We start from the raw sequence: 16,515 nt of genomic DNA on the forward strand, positions 1-16,515 counted from the left end.
CGCGAAATGAAGAACAAGAGGCCGACACGCTAGAAAAACACGCTGATGAATGGACGGCGGCGGTTTGGAAATGAGTGCAATTACCAATTTACCCCAGGGCGCGTGAGAGCGTGAAAATGGGAACGCGTGGTTTGTTTACCACATTACGTCAAGTCTGAAGCCAAAAGAGATTTGCTAAGCAAGACTGCGCCTTGGAGACTATAACAAGCCACAGGATCTCCGAAGATGCGACAAGATCGTCGATGAACATTGAACAAAAGGTTGTATACCATATGGGTCTCAGGCAAGTACATACGAGTAGTAATCATGTATACACTGAGTGTTTCTGCCAAGTCAATAACATACCATACCTGGCATGGACGAGATCTTTTCTTCCTGGCACGCCTGAACGAAAACCCCAATAAGGATGATCGACAGCCCAAAAGCATCGTGAGAGAGAATTACGGAGGAATTTTCACCTAAAAATTGCATGTGGAGAGGCCAAGGGAAGATTAATCTCGGTAATAATCAGGGGGTTGCCTGGTTTAGGGCCCATGGCGCCCAAAGCCCCCAGTGGCTTCCCGCCTGATTGGGTCTTGATCCAGCCCCAGCTATAAGGTTGTTCCCGAGCTGCCGCGGACGCCATTGAAACAACCGGGGCTTGTCTCTAAGCCAATCGCTGCCCATGGATTGTCCGCTTCACCTGGAGGATCCCGATAAGTGAGGTGGGAGTTTCAGATACCAAGCAGGAGTTCAGGAGAATGGAAGTGATGGGAGAAGATATAAGACTCTCTTGCATATCCCCTGATTCCTGGAAGATGTGATAATGCAAAGACGGCAGCGATCCGAGGACTGAGGATCGAGGACTGAGGATTGAGGATTGAGACTCTGAGGGAATACGTTCCTTTGATTGATGCACAAATAGAGTTGCACATTTCCCTCTCTGGAATTGAAGGCGTTCAGAAAGCGGATTCGACCGTTGGAGAGTTTCCTTTACCGTGTTAATTCATCCTTGCAATGCAGTTAGCCGCCTCTAAAATAAATATGATCGACTCTACTAGTCATTTTGGGGGGTGCTTTTCGGGTCGTACCTGCATACCAGGTACAGTGGTAAGTTATACCACAGTATCATTCTTCTGTCTGGTTCGTTATCCGTGGGTGTCACACGCTAAATCTTCTCGCTTCATCCTTTCTTCCTCTATAGCCAAACGGGATTTGCCCTTTTCCCTTTCCCGCATCCGCATCCGAATCCGTTTCTTTTCGGCCTTGAAAACCACGCGACGATGATCCCAGCCATGCTGCTACTATGGCAATGCTCGCCTCGCCCCTGGATTGCTCTGCCAACTGGTGTAACCAGCACCTCGGATCCCTGCTTGACTAAAGCCCCCTTTCCCTCTCCCAGCGTTGTCCCTTCTGTGTGACCATATTGAATGCCTGTCCTCGAGTCTGCTTTCAGTAAAGACATTTGATATCACCCCGGGGCCCTGGTCTAATGCTAGTCAAAATCTGACAGCTGTCAGAGTTCAAACTCTGTTCGTTGTGCCCTTTTGCCCATCTCCACAAAACTCAATCACCCATGTTATCCACGTTATCCACCATGGCTTCATCCCCGACACGCATTGTTTGATTAGCCTCGTCTGAGAACCGGAGCCCCTAGAAAGAGACCATTCTTTTGCCGGTTGCCAAACTCCTCAAACCACCGTCATCGTGGCACGCAGCGCTTCACGCTTGACTTCAGAGCCCTGTTCCTAGCCTCTCTATTCAGCCCTCTGAGAAAAGGTCCCCCGTCAATCTTGTCAGGCCGTGTCACTCACTCTCTATCCGCACACGCCAACCTTGTCCAACTGTTCGTCTCTCCACTGTATCACAGACCCTCTCTGTCTGGCACTCACTTCCTCACCGTAAGAGTGAGTTGACTTGCCCTCTGCTTTTCTTTCTCGCTTGATGCAACTCGATCTGCTGGCTCAGCTGTCACTTCCTTTTCGATCATCAACACCTGCACACCAGCCTCCACCCACCACCACCTTGGACCAGGATCATTCATCCGACATTGCAGCGAGTTTCTGACCGGAAAAGCAGCTGCTCCTCCCTCCTGCAGTTTGGCCCTGCTAGTCGACGACCCTCAATCCTTGCACAAGCGGTTCAAAGGCTGGGCACCGACATCTAGTTCATGCTGACCACGACTCGAACGCGCTCGACTCCTCAAGCCCTTCTACACATGCGCTGACAACACTCGCTCTTTCTATTCCAAACTCTGTCACTCTTTTACTTTCGACATACCGACCAACGCTCGTTACCATCCCAGCAATTCACCTTGTTCAACTACTGCGCCGAGCCGTCTCAAACACGTTCCATCGCGGCTGATACATATCCGGAGCGGGAATACGAGTCACTCGAAGAGGAGGTAAGGCGACAAGGCTTTCTGCTACGACAGGCATACACACGCGCGCACCTAGCCACGCGCATTCTCTTCATCTCGAACAAGACTGAAGGATTCCGGATTGACTGGTTCAATCACCGAACCCCAAGGCTGCTCTTCCGCCATCCGGGCATCCTTCGGAGACCTCTTTCTCGTCTATGATTCATTTCTCGATGGAACGATTATAGTCTACACTCAACACCAAACAAGTCACTCCTTTCCTTTAGATACGTTGCGCATAGGGTCCAACATTTCGCACGCTGTGCTGATCCAATCGTGCAGTCAAACCATCACGCTCCTTTTCCCTTCTCTGTTTAACTTGACGCCAATATGAGTTTCTTCAAGAAGAAGAGCAAGCCAAAGGATGACGCATACGTTCTTCCTCCAGCCGGACGTTCGGACTCTCCGTCTTTGGCTAAAATGTCGCGAAGTCTGAAGCGCAAACAGAAGACTGTAGTGGAAGCCAAACCTGAAATCGACCTTTCAATCGCTCTCCCCAACAAGGATGACTTCAGAACCAGCTTGCTCATGCCGGGCCTCTCTGCTCGCTTCAGCATGCTCCGTGAGCAAGATGACCCGAACACCAAGGTTGGCAAGGCTAGCGATGACAGTGTGCTGTTTCCCAAGCGAGTGTCACGTCTCAATCTATTCGCGCACAACCCTCTGACAGACATCGCCGAAGTCGAGTCCATCCGGAGTAGTCTTATCAGACCTCCTTTTGCCAACGACGAGCGCTCTCATTCGTTCTCTGAAGGCGCCAGATACTCACATGATGATACGGGCGCCATTATGAGCAGATCAAAGCCAGTGGACGGGAACAACCTGTTTAGTGGTCGTCAGAAGATGTATCGCATTCCAGGTGTGGGATCTAGCAGAGATTTGAGTGCGTCGCAAACTTCGCTGACGTCGGTGAAACATGTGTATCAAAACGATGTTGCAATGTCGAGCTTGCAACAGCTGCACCTCAAACAAGACGATGCACCAGTTCGTCAAGAGGGTCTGGAAGAGCGCGACGACTTCCCAGACCGGCCAGTCAGTACGGCAACAGGCGATCACGAACGCAGCAGTGTGGTTAACACCCCCTCAACCGGCTTCAGTAAGAGTAGAGGAACTACCTCGTCGACGGCATCTGGTCCTTCCCATCGACGCATTTCTACGGCTGCAACCTCGCTGGTATCAGATTCTCCCATACCTAGGCAGAGCCAGGTCAGTGCCGGTTCTCACAGGTCCCATACCAAGGGAACTGCGTCAGAGTACGGGCAGGATGACGACTCTTTGAGACGGAATCCTTCTTCGGAATCCCGAAGAGGTGGTCGGGAATCGGAAGAACATGGTCAACCTCCACTGCCCTCATCTCCACCTTTCACACGCCAGCTCTCGCAATCAAGGAGCATGTCAAATTTGTCCGAAGGGCATAGCCGTGGATCGTCGCCTTTTCCTGCGATCACACCTCGAGCGGCGAGTCCTCCTCCTCAGATCCAGACCCAGGGACTTGCTTCTCTGGACTTTGGCCTCAAATCGACTGCCCACTTGAGAAGATTCCAGACTGCTTCTCCAACTGCAGAGGAAGAAGATGGCGATGTCTACGTTAGAAACCTTGAGCCTAATGACCGTGGGAAGGCCACCGCGATGGGTCTGTTCAATCGTCCGTCACAGCCATTTGACGAGCAGAAATTCCAGGAACGGCAACTGCAGATGCATGAGGACAGAATATCACCGCCACCTGCAGCAAGCGGTCCTGAAGGGGAAGTAGCAATGCAGCAACAGGAGCCGGCCAGCCAGGCAGACTCCGATTGCCTACATCCCGTTCCGGAACAGGACCCTGTTCGTGCGCAAGAATCTAGCGACAGGCCAGCTACTGGCAGATCACGGGCCCTTTCTGCATCGTCTATCAAGCCTGCACAAATCCATGCTCAAGCTGAAGCCTTGATCAGACGTCAAAACGAGGAATATCTGGCTCTCCAAGCTAAAAATGCTTCTACAGAGAACCCAAACCCTGAGCCCAAAGCACCCAAGACACTCATCAACCAACCTGTTGCATCGCGGGGCACTTTCCTCGACACTTTTGATGGCAGCGACGAGGAAGAAGAGGTCGACATTGACAGTCCTATGTTGGGACGGTACGAACCCGCGCCTCGTTTCGTACCTATGGAAGTCCATCCAGCTCTTCGGGATGGCTCGCACGGCTTCGACTTCGGCGACCAGGTCTCCCCAAATGTCCAGATTGCTAGGCCAAGCTCAGATGCATCTGCAGACACTTCCTCTCCATTAGTCACGCGTGACACGCCCAACACTTCGGATCTCCTCCATCACTCCTCCGATGCGAAGGCTTTAGAGTCGTTGGATTCTCCCACTCTAGGGCCTGCAACTGGATTGGGTCTGAGTGGACTGATTCGTACTCACCTGCGCAACGACAGCGACAAGTCGTCCCTCATGCCACCACCTTCGCCTATACCTCATCCACAGCACTCGAACTTCTCGTCAAGACATAGAGACCCTTCGATAGCCTCGACTGCTCGCACTCTCAATCCACCCGAAAGCACGCACAGCGATCCCTGGGAGTTCGACACGGCACACCGTCCCCAGCGTAGCCCTATGGAACAAACAACAGCTGACCCAATATCAACCATGTCCCAAAAAGCACAACAGATCCTCGGACAAGCGATGTCTCATAGGAATCATGCGGCATCCAAAGCTCAGCAAGTCCTAGGGCCGGATGCACCTACTGCCACCGATGAGCCACCCGCCGGAGTGGTCCAAGATGACATGGCATCTAGCCACCAACGCGGTGAAAGCACTGAGACACAGAAAGAATTTGGCAACGAGCTTGCTGAGCGTGCCAGGAGAATTCAAGAAGGCCTCACACATAAGGGGGTCGCAGAAGCCGAAAAGCGATCGCGCAGTCCATTCAGACCAGACCGCCAAAACCCTGCAGCCCATGCACTTCACGCACTCCGCCACAAGGCGAGCAAGGCGTCTGTCGCGACAAGAGGAATCGACCCACATCCCAAAGCCATGAAAATGCTTGGACTCAAGGGTGCTCTTTCGCCCGAGCTCAGAGGCGGGAGTGAATTTACTAACAGCCATGACGATTTTGGAGGCAGACCCACCCCAAGGCAACATCCTGCTGAATTTGAACATGTCAGCGGAAGACAAACACCGGGCTCTGCTAGACCAGACGTCTATCCATCCTATGCTCAGGAAGACTATGATCGTTCTCGCCAGCGATCCGCTACTCCAAATGCCAGAGAAAATGCCAGAGGACCAAGTCGAGGACCGAGACGCGACCGAGGACTTCCAGAACATGGTGAGAGATCGAGAAGCAGGGCAGGTCGCAATAGGGAAGAGCAGCCGTATCCTCCAGCTGAATATGGCGGCACAGACTCTGCGCAACCATGGGAGAATCAACGTCCATATCATGGGTCCCAGGGCCCTCGCATTCATCAAGGAACGTCAAGAGGGCCACCACCTGTTGAGCCGCGCAATAATGAGCGATCCGCTTCAGCTATGTCAAACCGTCGGCCGAGCGCGTCTCGACCAGGTCCACCCAGCAGCTACTTTGATAGTCGGGCTCCTACCCCAACGATGGCTAACTCTCCCCAGATTGGTGGTGGGCCAATGTCGATGACAGCCCCAAGGCCATCCCCTCGTCCACCTTTCCCTCACTCTCCTATGAGCCCGTTCCTTCAACCTGGAATGTCACCAGGGGTGAACGGTCCTCCGTCCGCGGTGGGGTCTGCCCTTCCGTCACCTGTCGGATCACTACCACAACCTCCAACATCTGGGCGTGTGACGCCTGTCGACGGTAGGCCGACCTTCGTCGGAATGCGGAAAAAATCTGTCGTCAAGGGCATGATCTCCGAACCCACCTTCATATCAAGCACTTCCTCAGTGCCGTTAATGGGACTGCCGAACGGACCACGACCAAGCCAGAATGCGACTCCTGCTATTCCCCCGATGAATCCACGCCGCCGTGGTAATACTTTGTCCGAGAAGAACGACGGGTCTTTCAGCCCACAACTACCTGATTCGCCTATGCCAGAGTCACCGCACACGCTTGGACTGTCTATGGCAGCTGCGCAGCGTGCTTTCATTGACCAAAAGCAGGATCAGCAGCAGCAACAACAAAAGGTGCCCCGCCAGCGCAACAGGCTGAGAAAGATCAGCAGTGAAGGCGGCAGTATGGCTGCTCGAGCACGGAAGCAGGCCATGATGGCCGAGTTCGGTCGCGAACAATTGCGAAGCCCTGCACTGCCAGTCTTTCCCAACCGAAGCGCTACTTCTCTGAGTATGCGTCAGGATGGTGCAATGTTTTAAACGCCGTCACTCCTCTCGACACTTACCTACCTGCGCGTCCCTTTATTGGTGTGCTGTACTGTCTTCGCCTGTCAGCAAACCTTTCATATTCAACAACTCTTCTTTACGCATCATGCAATAATGGATCTATCCCTGGGCCCGAATGTACTTTTGAGACGGCCAATTTCTTGAAACGCAAGACATTTCTTCAACTTTAACGACGAACTCCTTCTGACGCTCTCTGTCAAATTTCTTGTCTTATGGCGTACTACAAGGACGCCCGAACGGGATCAAAAAACGATTTTGGGGACCGGTACAATTTGATGCCGAGTTCTAGGGCATGTTTGCCTGTGATGCGATCTATACGGAAATGGGAACGGCGTCTTGATCTCGGCTGAGAATACTGTGGGTGTGTGCTTGGGGTTTCAAGAGAAATATGTGACACCACCAAAGATATATAGTGCTTGGAATTTCTTTATTGTCGGAGAAGGGAAACGGCCGGAAAGACAAAAACTCGGACGTGCGATGCTTGGGTTCGCATGAAGTAGGCTTGAAACACGAGCCGGCGACGTGGTATAGGGCGCCACTTCGGTGGTTGGCGGTGTTCTGATAACATATTATATGTATGTAGCATGTACGGCAGATGAAAGCTATCGGTAGCTCGCCATAATGGAAGCGAGTTTTCTGCAGGAAACAAGATCGTATGCGAGCGTGAACTGTGTGTCTCACTATGCGCTGGGCGCAGTTTCGTGTCCATGTCGGCAAGCCGCTATATAACTCCTCTGGATCTATACGTGGCGAGAAAGCAAGGGTCAACAAAGAGCAGCGTCGTATCAAATCGTATATCGGAATTGCCCTCTACGAAGAACATGGTGGTGGCTACACCCATGCTCTCAATCTCAGCCGTTCTCTGGAGCTGCCTCAGATGGTGCTCCTGTAAGCGGCACGCCCCGTGCCCCATCCTTCATATTTCCAGCCAGGATTCTGCCCGATCTAGTTTGATCTGCATTTCGAGGCTCGTGGTCGCCGCAAACACTTGCGCTTCTACACATTGTACCCAATGCGCTCCGGCGGTGCGTCGCGGCAGTGGCTTCTGTCCTGTTTGTCGCCGACTTGGGAATAGAGCTGATTCATGGGGGCGCGGCGGCACCTTGTGTTGCAGGGCGACGGATGGCGCTAGCCATGCCTCTTGCTAGATCAATCTGTCGTCGGCAGGTGAGCGGTTCCCGCACTGCGCGGCATAGCCGATGGCCGTATTCTCCCGCATTGAATCAGCCTTGTCTTATACGTCGTCTCGGTCCGAAACGGTTCCATGAACGGCATGCCAGCTTTATCGGTTTTCACTCAACAAGTCGTAGTTAACGCACATCTCAACACTGTCGGCACTGGCTTGGAAGAACCTCCGGGCTTCCAGACCAACCCAAATCTTCAACAATGAGAAATCGCCTGCCTTGAGGTTCCTCAATACAGCACCAGGATCGGAGGAGCCGAGCTGTCGCAAAATCGGCAAGGCACTCTTGAACAGGTCGAGATCGGGATCGAGCGACCTGCCGATGCCCTCCAAGAGAAGTATTGAAATGACCACATTAACGAAATCACCCTCCATTCTGACATGATGTGTTCTGACCATGCTCAATACCTGTGACAACACATCACCAATCTTAATATGGCCCAGAGCGAACGTTTGGCCTTTAACAGCAAGTACTAGATGTTGCATTTTGAGAGCAAACACTTCCCCATCAACCACTGCTTCAGGTTGGCGACATCGTTCGATCATGAGGCGACCAGCCTTATAGCCGTCAAACTCTGCGATTGATCGAAAGAGGTCCAAGAAGTTTGCCCTATTCTTGCTGTTGAGCTCGGTAACCAGACCAGTGTCAATGAAAATTAACTGCGGCCTGTAGCCGTCTTTGTCAATCTCCGTTAGGGCCGCGAGCCATTCTTCCTTCTTGCCAACATGAGGACGAAGTCGTGAAAGAACGGCCTCAGATTGATCAATCTCAGAAGTGGTCGATGGTTGTGTAGGGTCCTGTCTAGAGATGTAGGGTAATTTGACGTCTGGTTGTGTGGGCTTGTAAAAGTTGACCATGATGTTTCCAGGGTGCAAGTCGGCGTGAACAAAATTGTCTATCAGGAGCATATGCAAGAATGCGTCGAGGCCTTCATTCGCTATTTCTTGCTGGAATATGCCACCTCCGGACTCCAGGAATGCCTCCAGTGGGATGCCTTGAGCAAACTCTTCAACCAAGACAGTGCGAGTTGTGAAGTCCGTGTATGGGTAAGGGAACCATGCCGTGGTCCGGTTCTGAAAGTGTTTACGGAAAATGGTCAAATTGGCAGCTTCAATTCGAAGATCGAGCTGCAATCGCATCATTTCACCAAAGTTGGATACCTCATTGGGCAGATCGAGCCACTCTAGGGTAGGGATGGCATTGATGATTGCGGCGAAAACGCCCATGATTTTGAGATCCCGACGGACATTTCTCTCCACCTTGGGGTGAAGAACCTTGATAGCAACATATGCTGAGGGTATCCGCTGTGGTGACGACTTGACAAAAGCATCAACATTCCTTCTAATCCGGTGGCTCAACCAGTGCTTGTCATGTAGGTCGAGGTCACTATCGTCGGGTTGTGCCAGATCGGGCTTCAATCTCGCCTTGTATACTTGTGCGATGGCACCGACGCCGAGAGGCTTCTCGTGAAACTCCAAGAAGATGTCGTCGAAGTCTCTACCTCCAAATGCTTCCGAAATTGTCTTCTTCGTATGGCGCAGAGAGTGAGCCGGAGCATTGGAATGTAATGTGGACATGATCCTGCACATCTCCACCGGGAAGATATCAGAACGGGAGGCTGCCCACTGTCCAAGTTTAATGAATGCTGGACCTGCTCTTTCCATGGCAGTGACCAAGAAGCCGTACCACCATAGCGTTCCGCTTCTTTCGTCATCACGGTCCTTCCTTCGAGATCCAATAAGCACAACAGGGACCGTGACAATGACCGGGACGAAGATAAAGGCAAGGTAGAAGAACCGTAAGCCGGTCGCGAGGGGTTCGTAGATGTACTGATCGAGGACGTAGACTATGGTTTTGTACACTCTCCGGATGCCACGGGCGTCTTCGGGCACCTTCTTGTCGATTTCCTGACGCGACACCTCGAGCATCTGCATCTCAGCTGTTTTGCCATCTTCATGTTGCTCGCTTATTTCGACGAATGCACCGGATGAGAGGGCTGCCGCAGCAGCAAGAAGGGCGGAAACCGGCCGTTGACGAGGGTCTTTGACACTGTATTTTCGAGTCCATTGTCCATAAGAATGTTGACGGCGCGGGACTCGACACGCGAATTGAACCCAACCCCGTCGGCCCACGAAGCGGCCGAACAGGAAAAGGGACCGCATAGAACGCTTGGCTTCGCGTTGCCAATGCAAGCGTGCTTCTACTGCAAATGTAAAATGTAGTGGGAAGATGGAGGAATGCGCAGATGTCAATCAGCATGTGGCACTGCGCAGCCGAAAAGAGTCGCGAGGAAATGACGTCGGTCTTCGCTCAGCAAGAACATTGACACATTGCAGCTACAACCACAAGCCGTATCTAAATCGTCATTCCCTTCCAACACGGACAGTCTATCTGGCCTATTCTTCCTTTTTTGATGCACATACATCGGCTCGCCTGAGGTATGGCGCGGGCACAGTTCAGGATGCATGATGCTCTGCATGCTTTAATGGAGGTGTAATGCCCCTTGGACGGTTCATGCAACAATGCGAGATCAATCATTCCATGTCCAATTTGTTGTTGGGGCACGTATATCCATCATGACTTGAGCAGGGCATCTGCTCTCAAGGCTAAACAAGGCTGCTCAGCGCTTGCATTTGATGATGCAGTATGGTGGTGCACAAGCCCACTCGACTGCTTCTGAACTTCAGTGTCCAGCTATCATTTCGAGTCGCGATCCATCATATGCCCCTGAAACAGTTTCTATCCTTGTCGACATTGTTCGTGAGGAAGATGGTTGCAAATATGCACGGATTGCAGGCAGAGGAGTTGTTCGTAAAGACCAGACCAACTCCTACGACGGTCATGTTGAAGGACTTGCAATGGAAGCAGATATTGATGTGGACGAATACCTTTATGCAACAGCAACGTCGTTACCAGTCGATCAGCAATGGTGCCTCATTTGACAAAGCCATTCAAAATCTCAAGAAAAAGAGACAATCATACATCAAAGATGCCTATTCCCAACTCCCGCTCATCCTAAGTTCTGTGCCAATGTCAATACCAATTATGGCCAGCTTCACCACGCTTTTCCTTGCTTGGATTCATGGATATCATCTTCTGTCCCGGGATATGTTCCACCGTGAATTGTGACTCGAAAGTGCCAGAGATAGCCCGTCTCCCCAAAGCAGTAAACGAGTCAAATTCTGCCTGACCATTGATCGCTGCCCATTCGGGAGTGTCTGGAGACGATCCATCTCCCAGGTCGGCCCATCTGGTGACAACAACGGCGTACTTGAACAATTTGTTAGGGTCACTCTTGTCCTCCTGCATCCTCACTTCGATGAGATATTCGGACGGACACTCTGGACACCGTCGCATGGGTCGACACTCGGAACACAACGTGATCAACGGGTTCTGAGGATGAAGACGGTACTTGACTTTGTCCGCGACGCCGACCACGCCGCCGACCTCACGACGGTAGGGGATGTGGCTGAGTGCACATTTGACAGCGGGCATGAGCTCGCCGTCCCGCCAGTGTGAACACACCGAGAAGTAAGGGTTGAAATTGTCATCGGAGGAGTACAACAGTTTGCGGAGACCAGCTGGAGGAAGTGCCGGTGCGGCAAACGCAGAGCTGATAACGCGCACTAGTAGATGGCCATTGACAACGGCGAACCGTGTTTGATGAGACCAGTCGCCGGCGCGGTCCTTGTATCGCCGAGACATGGAATCTATGGGGATGCCGTGCGTTGGAGTGAACTTATGTGCGCGAAGGACGAGTTGGACGAAGGGATATGGTAGTGATCGGCCGACTGTCAGGCGCGTGCGAGAGATTTTCTTATCCAGGTTGAATGCGTGAGGACAGTTGAATAGTGGATTGGCAACGTTGGTTGGACGCAGCGTTTCTTGCCCCTTCTGCGTTCGAACATGGTAGATGGCGCACGCGAAGCACAGGAGATGATCTGGGAGCTCTTCATCGAGGCGTTGAAGGAAGTCGATCTTTGAATCGAAGTTTGACTCGTCGTTCAGGTCGTGCCATACGGATGTGCCGACTAGATTTCGGAAGGCTTTGCAGGAAAGTGCGAGACTCGCGGCGTCTGCTAAAGGTAATTCTCGCACTGTCTGGTGCCAGACTTTCCGTGGAAGCTTCGACATAAAGTCTGATCCTGACTCTGAGGCAATCCCAGCAAACAAGAGTTGAGTTCTCTCGATAAGTGATTCGTCGGACCCTCGATGAGCCAGACTGTGCAGCATCTCGGTGTGGTCCTTTCGTTCACCGGTTTGTTTGTCTCGCTCCCACTCGTCAGCGACTGAGATTGCTGGGAAGGAAGCATTTCGTGTCTTGCTAGGTTTCTGGGGTACGTTGGATTTCTTCCTGGAGTTGAGAGGAGCTGAGCGTTTCCTCAATTTGTTCGAGCTTGGAATCTGTTCCACCGCTGGTATCTTTGGCAACACTGTCACCTCCTCGACAGCGAAATCAGAAACGGAGTTGGCTCTGGAACTTAGTCGGTCTTCGGACTTCCTTGATCTGAAGGGATTCAGGAAGGCGAGAGAGCCTTTCCTGGGCATGGTTTCGGTCATGGTTGTCGCTGTCCTATTGTTGTACTTGAGAAACAAGTTCTTTGACTGCAATTTTGAGGCTCCTTAAGAAAAGATGAGGCAGTCATTTATGTTCATCATGCTCGAAGTCAAGTTAATGTTGTCTTGCGTTGGATCCTGACGTTTTTTCCCGGGAAAGGCGGATGAGCCGGGAGTTCTCTTTGACAAGAAGGATACGGGCACACCGTTTTACTCGTACAAAGATCCTAAGCTTAGTTCCAGAAATGCAGCATGATGTTAGTGTTCATGGTCGTGCTGATTGATTGATGCATTGTCAACATCCGCAAGAAGCCGCGTTGCCTCTCCACCGTCAATGTTTGATGCTGCCAAGGCTACTGTATACATGCATTCTTACGAAATCCAATCCATCATGTCCTTAACGGGCGTAAATAGTCCTAGGGAATTGTTCTCATAGCTGGACAATGCGATGCTTGCGAAAGACCTACTACCAAGGGTGAAGTTGTCATTTGGGTTGTTGTAGGTTACTTAGTGCCCGCGATCTACAGTGTCTCCAGGGCTTAACTAGGTCGAGGTTGGCTTCATCTTCAGCCATGACAGGAGCGGGACCATACCCGGTCTACGCAGTCTACGAAGAACCAAATATAGTCCATCAGAATCGGTCGGTTGGTCATGAAAGGACCAGTATGTAAGGAGGGCAAATGTCTGCCAGGGACGGTTGCCAAATCCATCGCCACCCAAATACTCATAAATACGAAAAGATAATTTGTAAACAGTCATCGACGCTTCTCGAACACTAAGAAACTGCGCGTCACTCTTGTGCCTAACAACTCCATGTCCATCATGGCTTCACACTGTGCCCGCACTTCGCCCACAAGAGGTCTCCTACCTCATCATACCCCGATAATATGGCTTTGCCATCAGATACTCTGAAATGGTCGGCCCAGCTGGAAGTCGCCCCGTCAAGTCGTAGGCTTATCGGCGACAAGATCACCTTGCCACAATCCGCCCTCGAAGCCCTCCTCGCAGCAGCACCAGTCGTTTCTGTTCAGAACAATACGTCTAGAAACCTAACATCATCCTTCGATCCGTTCAACCCGTATTCATTCGCCGCCGAGCGTCATGCCCGCGACGCCTTCCAAGACCGGCAACAACAGCTACCGCATCCTCTCACATTTCGCATAGTGAACCCTCGCAATGGAAGAGCGTTATACGCAGGAATCCGGGAGTTTTCTGCAGAGGACGGTACCGTAGGACTCAGCAATGGTCTAAGAGAAGCACTGGGTTTGCAGGATGCATCGTCACGGACGAGTCGAGATGGTACACTCGACGGGGATGTGGTTATGACAGACAGCACAGACAGGTTCAAGCCCGAGACGGTGACGATACATGCAAAACAGCTGGAGAAAGGCACATATGTAAAATTGCGGCCACTCGAAGCAGGATACGATCCGGAAGACTGGAAATCACTTCTCGAGCGCTACCTACGAGACAACTTCACCACCTTAACAAGTGGGGAATTACTCGTCGTACCAGGGGCTCGCCATGAGCAGTTTCGATTCTTGGTCGACAAATTCGAGCCTGATACAGATGGAATCTGCATTGTCGATACCGACCTCGAAGTGGACATTGAGCCCTTGAATGAGGACCAGGCACGTGAGACGCTGAACAAGAGATTAGCAAAGAAAGGACGACAGCAAGAATCGCAGGAAGGTAGTTCACTCGGTGGACCGATCAGCCTCGAAGCAGAAGTGCAGGGGAGAGTGCTGCCAGGACAATATGTGGATTATGAATTGAAAAGTTGGGATCACAGTCAAGATCTGGAAGTGGTTCTGCAGACCTCAGACGAGGATCTCAGCCTCGACCTCTTCGTCAATCCCTTCTCTGCGCACCACCGCTCTGAGCCTCGGGAGGACGAATATGTTTTTGGCGATCTGAGTGGGAGAGCGACCAAGCGGCTAAAGCTATCCCATTCCAACGTCGATCTCGAAGACGCCGGATCATTAAACATTTCCGTTCATGCATGGCAGGACACAACTCAGGAGCACACCGCCGAGGACAAACCGGTACCGTATACCCTGACAATATCGGCCACGACCGATGGAGTCGACACAGCGGACGAGGACTCTCTAGAAGTGTCCGCAGATGAAGTGATATGCAAGAATTGTCGTCAGGTTGTCCCCAAGCGAACTTTACCCTTGCATGAGGCGTTTTGCTACCGTAACAACGTCTCCTGCCCGAAATGCACAACGGTCTTCCTCAAGAATTCAGAAGCCTGGAAGAACCACTGGCACTGTCCTCACGACGATGAACACGGAAACAAGCTCTCCTCGCACCATAAACACGACTCAATCTTCCACCCGGAATCACCACTGCAATGCCCGAATTGTGACTTTCAGGCGTTCGATCTACCTATTTTGGCACATCATCGAACGACGACTTGTCCCGGAAAAGAGATACTTTGCCAGTTCTGCCATCTTGTCGTCCCACAACAAGGTCCTGACGATCCATCATTCACAGATCCCGAAGTACTGCTATCCGGTCTCACTCCGCACGAACTTGCAGATGGTGGACGCACAACCGAATGCCACCTATGCAGCAAGATAGTCAGATTGCGGGACATGAAGACTCATCTCCGCCTTCATGACCGGGACAGGGTCGCCAGACCAAAGCCCAGACTATGTGCGAATCCAATATGTGGTCGCACTATCCGCTATGAAGACGTCGAGGCAAAGGTTCAAAAAGAGCAACTAGGCCTGTGCAACGAATGTTTCGGCCCCTTGTATGTGACAACGTACGACCCAGAAGGCAAGATGCTCAGAAGGCGGATCGAGCGCAAACTACTGCAGCAATTAATAGGAGGATGCGGCAAGTCTTGGTGTCGAAATGCGGAATTTTGTAAGACTGGGCACAAGAATGTTACCGGGGAAGATAAAGTCGTTTCTGCTAAAGACGGACTGCCTATGGTTAAGCCGATCATGGATCAACTTGCCCAAGGTGTGACTAGTGGTCTAGTGTTCTGTGTTGACGAGGCGAGTCAGACTCGACGGAACCTTGCGAATATGATGGCCAGCGAGGGTGAATATGAACTCGAATGGTGCGCAAAGGCGCTGGAGGAGGAGCGAGGAGATGTGGGCAAAGCTCGGGACTGGCTGAAGGATCGCGCTCCAAAGATCGGTGAAGTCGTGTCATAAAGTCGGGGTATAGAAGTATAGACTAGACTCCGCTCTGGACAAGAGCACCATTAGCGTATTGAGACAGTCTTCAAGACGATAGCTCTCCTATTCTTCAGGAAAAGTCCCCAATATCACGCAATAGCCTTTTGTCAGGTTGATATCATGGTACAACGACCGTTCCTTCCTGCTACCAAATTCCAGTCAAATCCTCCCATGTCATTACGCATTCACTATATCAGGTGTCTCTTTCTGATGTGTTCGTTCCTTCATTACGTTTCGATCGTCCATTTCATGGAAAGCACCCTCTAGAACCGTTTCGCCCCACCCCTCCACTGCCCAGCATCTTCGACTCCCTGCGCGACTCTCTTCGTGCCACTCTCAACACCTGTCGCCGCGTTATTCAGCCCGTCGCCCAAAGGTTTGCCGAGACTTCCCGTTGCGCCGGTAATGGTGTCGCCGATGCCACGACCTGCGGCACCGGTGACGCCGCCTAAGGTCTTGGCTAGGCCGCCTACTGTGTTCTGAAAATTGTAAGCCACAAAGCAGGAAGCAACGGAGGATGTGATGGTACGTACGCCGACAGTCGATGTGACGAATTTGGCAGCGCCAGTGACGCCTACGTCGGACTCTGATGTGTTGATTGGCATTTTGGTTGGTGGTTGGTTGTTGGTGATGGGTATACAGTACAGGTTGTGTTAAGTCGTTATGAGGACGAAAGATAGATAGGAGTATCACTCGGGTTGAAATGTGAGCAAGAGGCACAAGATCGTGGACAACGGCAAAGAAGAGTGATTGTGAACCACCGTCCTTGACTCCGGCGAGTAGTCTAATATGCTTCTTGTTCGTCGTTCGATGTCTCGTGGGATTCTGGATCGGC

General features: G+C 51.8%; 4 protein-coding genes across 4 annotated transcripts; 1 reads left to right on the top strand and 3 right to left on the bottom strand.

The window, feature by feature from the left end:
- Nucleotides 1–2,728: 2,728 nt before the first annotated feature.
- On the top strand, nt 2,729–6,715 carry EDD37DRAFT_606911 (uncharacterized protein; the record flags this gene model as incomplete). Its single annotated transcript, XM_062814934.1, has 1 exon — nt 2,729–6,715. The coding sequence occupies one exon, from the start codon at nt 2,729–2,731 to the stop codon at nt 6,713–6,715; it is 3,987 nt and encodes a 1,328-aa protein (XP_062674017.1).
- A 1,242-nt stretch (nt 6,716–7,957) lies between these two features.
- Nucleotides 7,958–10,523, bottom strand: EDD37DRAFT_294706 (aarF domain-containing kinase). Its single transcript, XM_062811154.1, has one exon. It carries the CDS (start codon nt 10,086–10,088, stop codon nt 8,025–8,027), a length of 2,064 nt encoding a protein of 687 aa, XP_062674018.1. The 5' UTR covers nt 10,089–10,523; the 3' UTR covers nt 7,958–8,024.
- Nucleotides 10,524–10,959: 436 nt separating this feature from the next.
- Nucleotides 10,960–12,486, bottom strand: EDD37DRAFT_647785 (uncharacterized protein; the record flags this gene model as incomplete). Its single annotated transcript, XM_062817930.1, has 1 exon — nt 10,960–12,486. One exon carries the CDS (start codon nt 12,484–12,486, stop codon nt 10,960–10,962), a length of 1,527 nt encoding a protein of 508 aa, XP_062674019.1.
- Nucleotides 12,487–15,943: 3,457 nt separating this feature from the next.
- On the bottom strand, nt 15,944–16,285 carry EDD37DRAFT_647787 (uncharacterized protein; the record flags this gene model as incomplete). The annotated part of the gene is made up of 2 exons (XM_062817931.1): nt 15,944–16,159; nt 16,214–16,285. 2 exons carry the CDS (start codon nt 16,283–16,285, stop codon nt 15,944–15,946), a joined length of 288 nt encoding a protein of 95 aa, XP_062674020.1.
- Nucleotides 16,286–16,515: the final 230 nt, after the last annotated feature.

The sequence above is a fragment of the Exophiala viscosa genome (genome assembly GCF_022695815.1).
Source record: "Exophiala viscosa unplaced genomic scaffold EDD37scaffold_2, whole genome shotgun sequence".
Lineage (NCBI taxonomy): Eukaryota > Fungi > Ascomycota > Eurotiomycetes > Chaetothyriales > Herpotrichiellaceae > Exophiala > Exophiala viscosa.

Coding starts and splice junctions, on each gene's coding strand:
- EDD37DRAFT_294706 (XM_062811154.1), bottom strand. CDS start 10,088: ATGCGGTCCCTTTTCCTGTTCGGCCGCTTCGTGGGCCGACGGGGTTGG.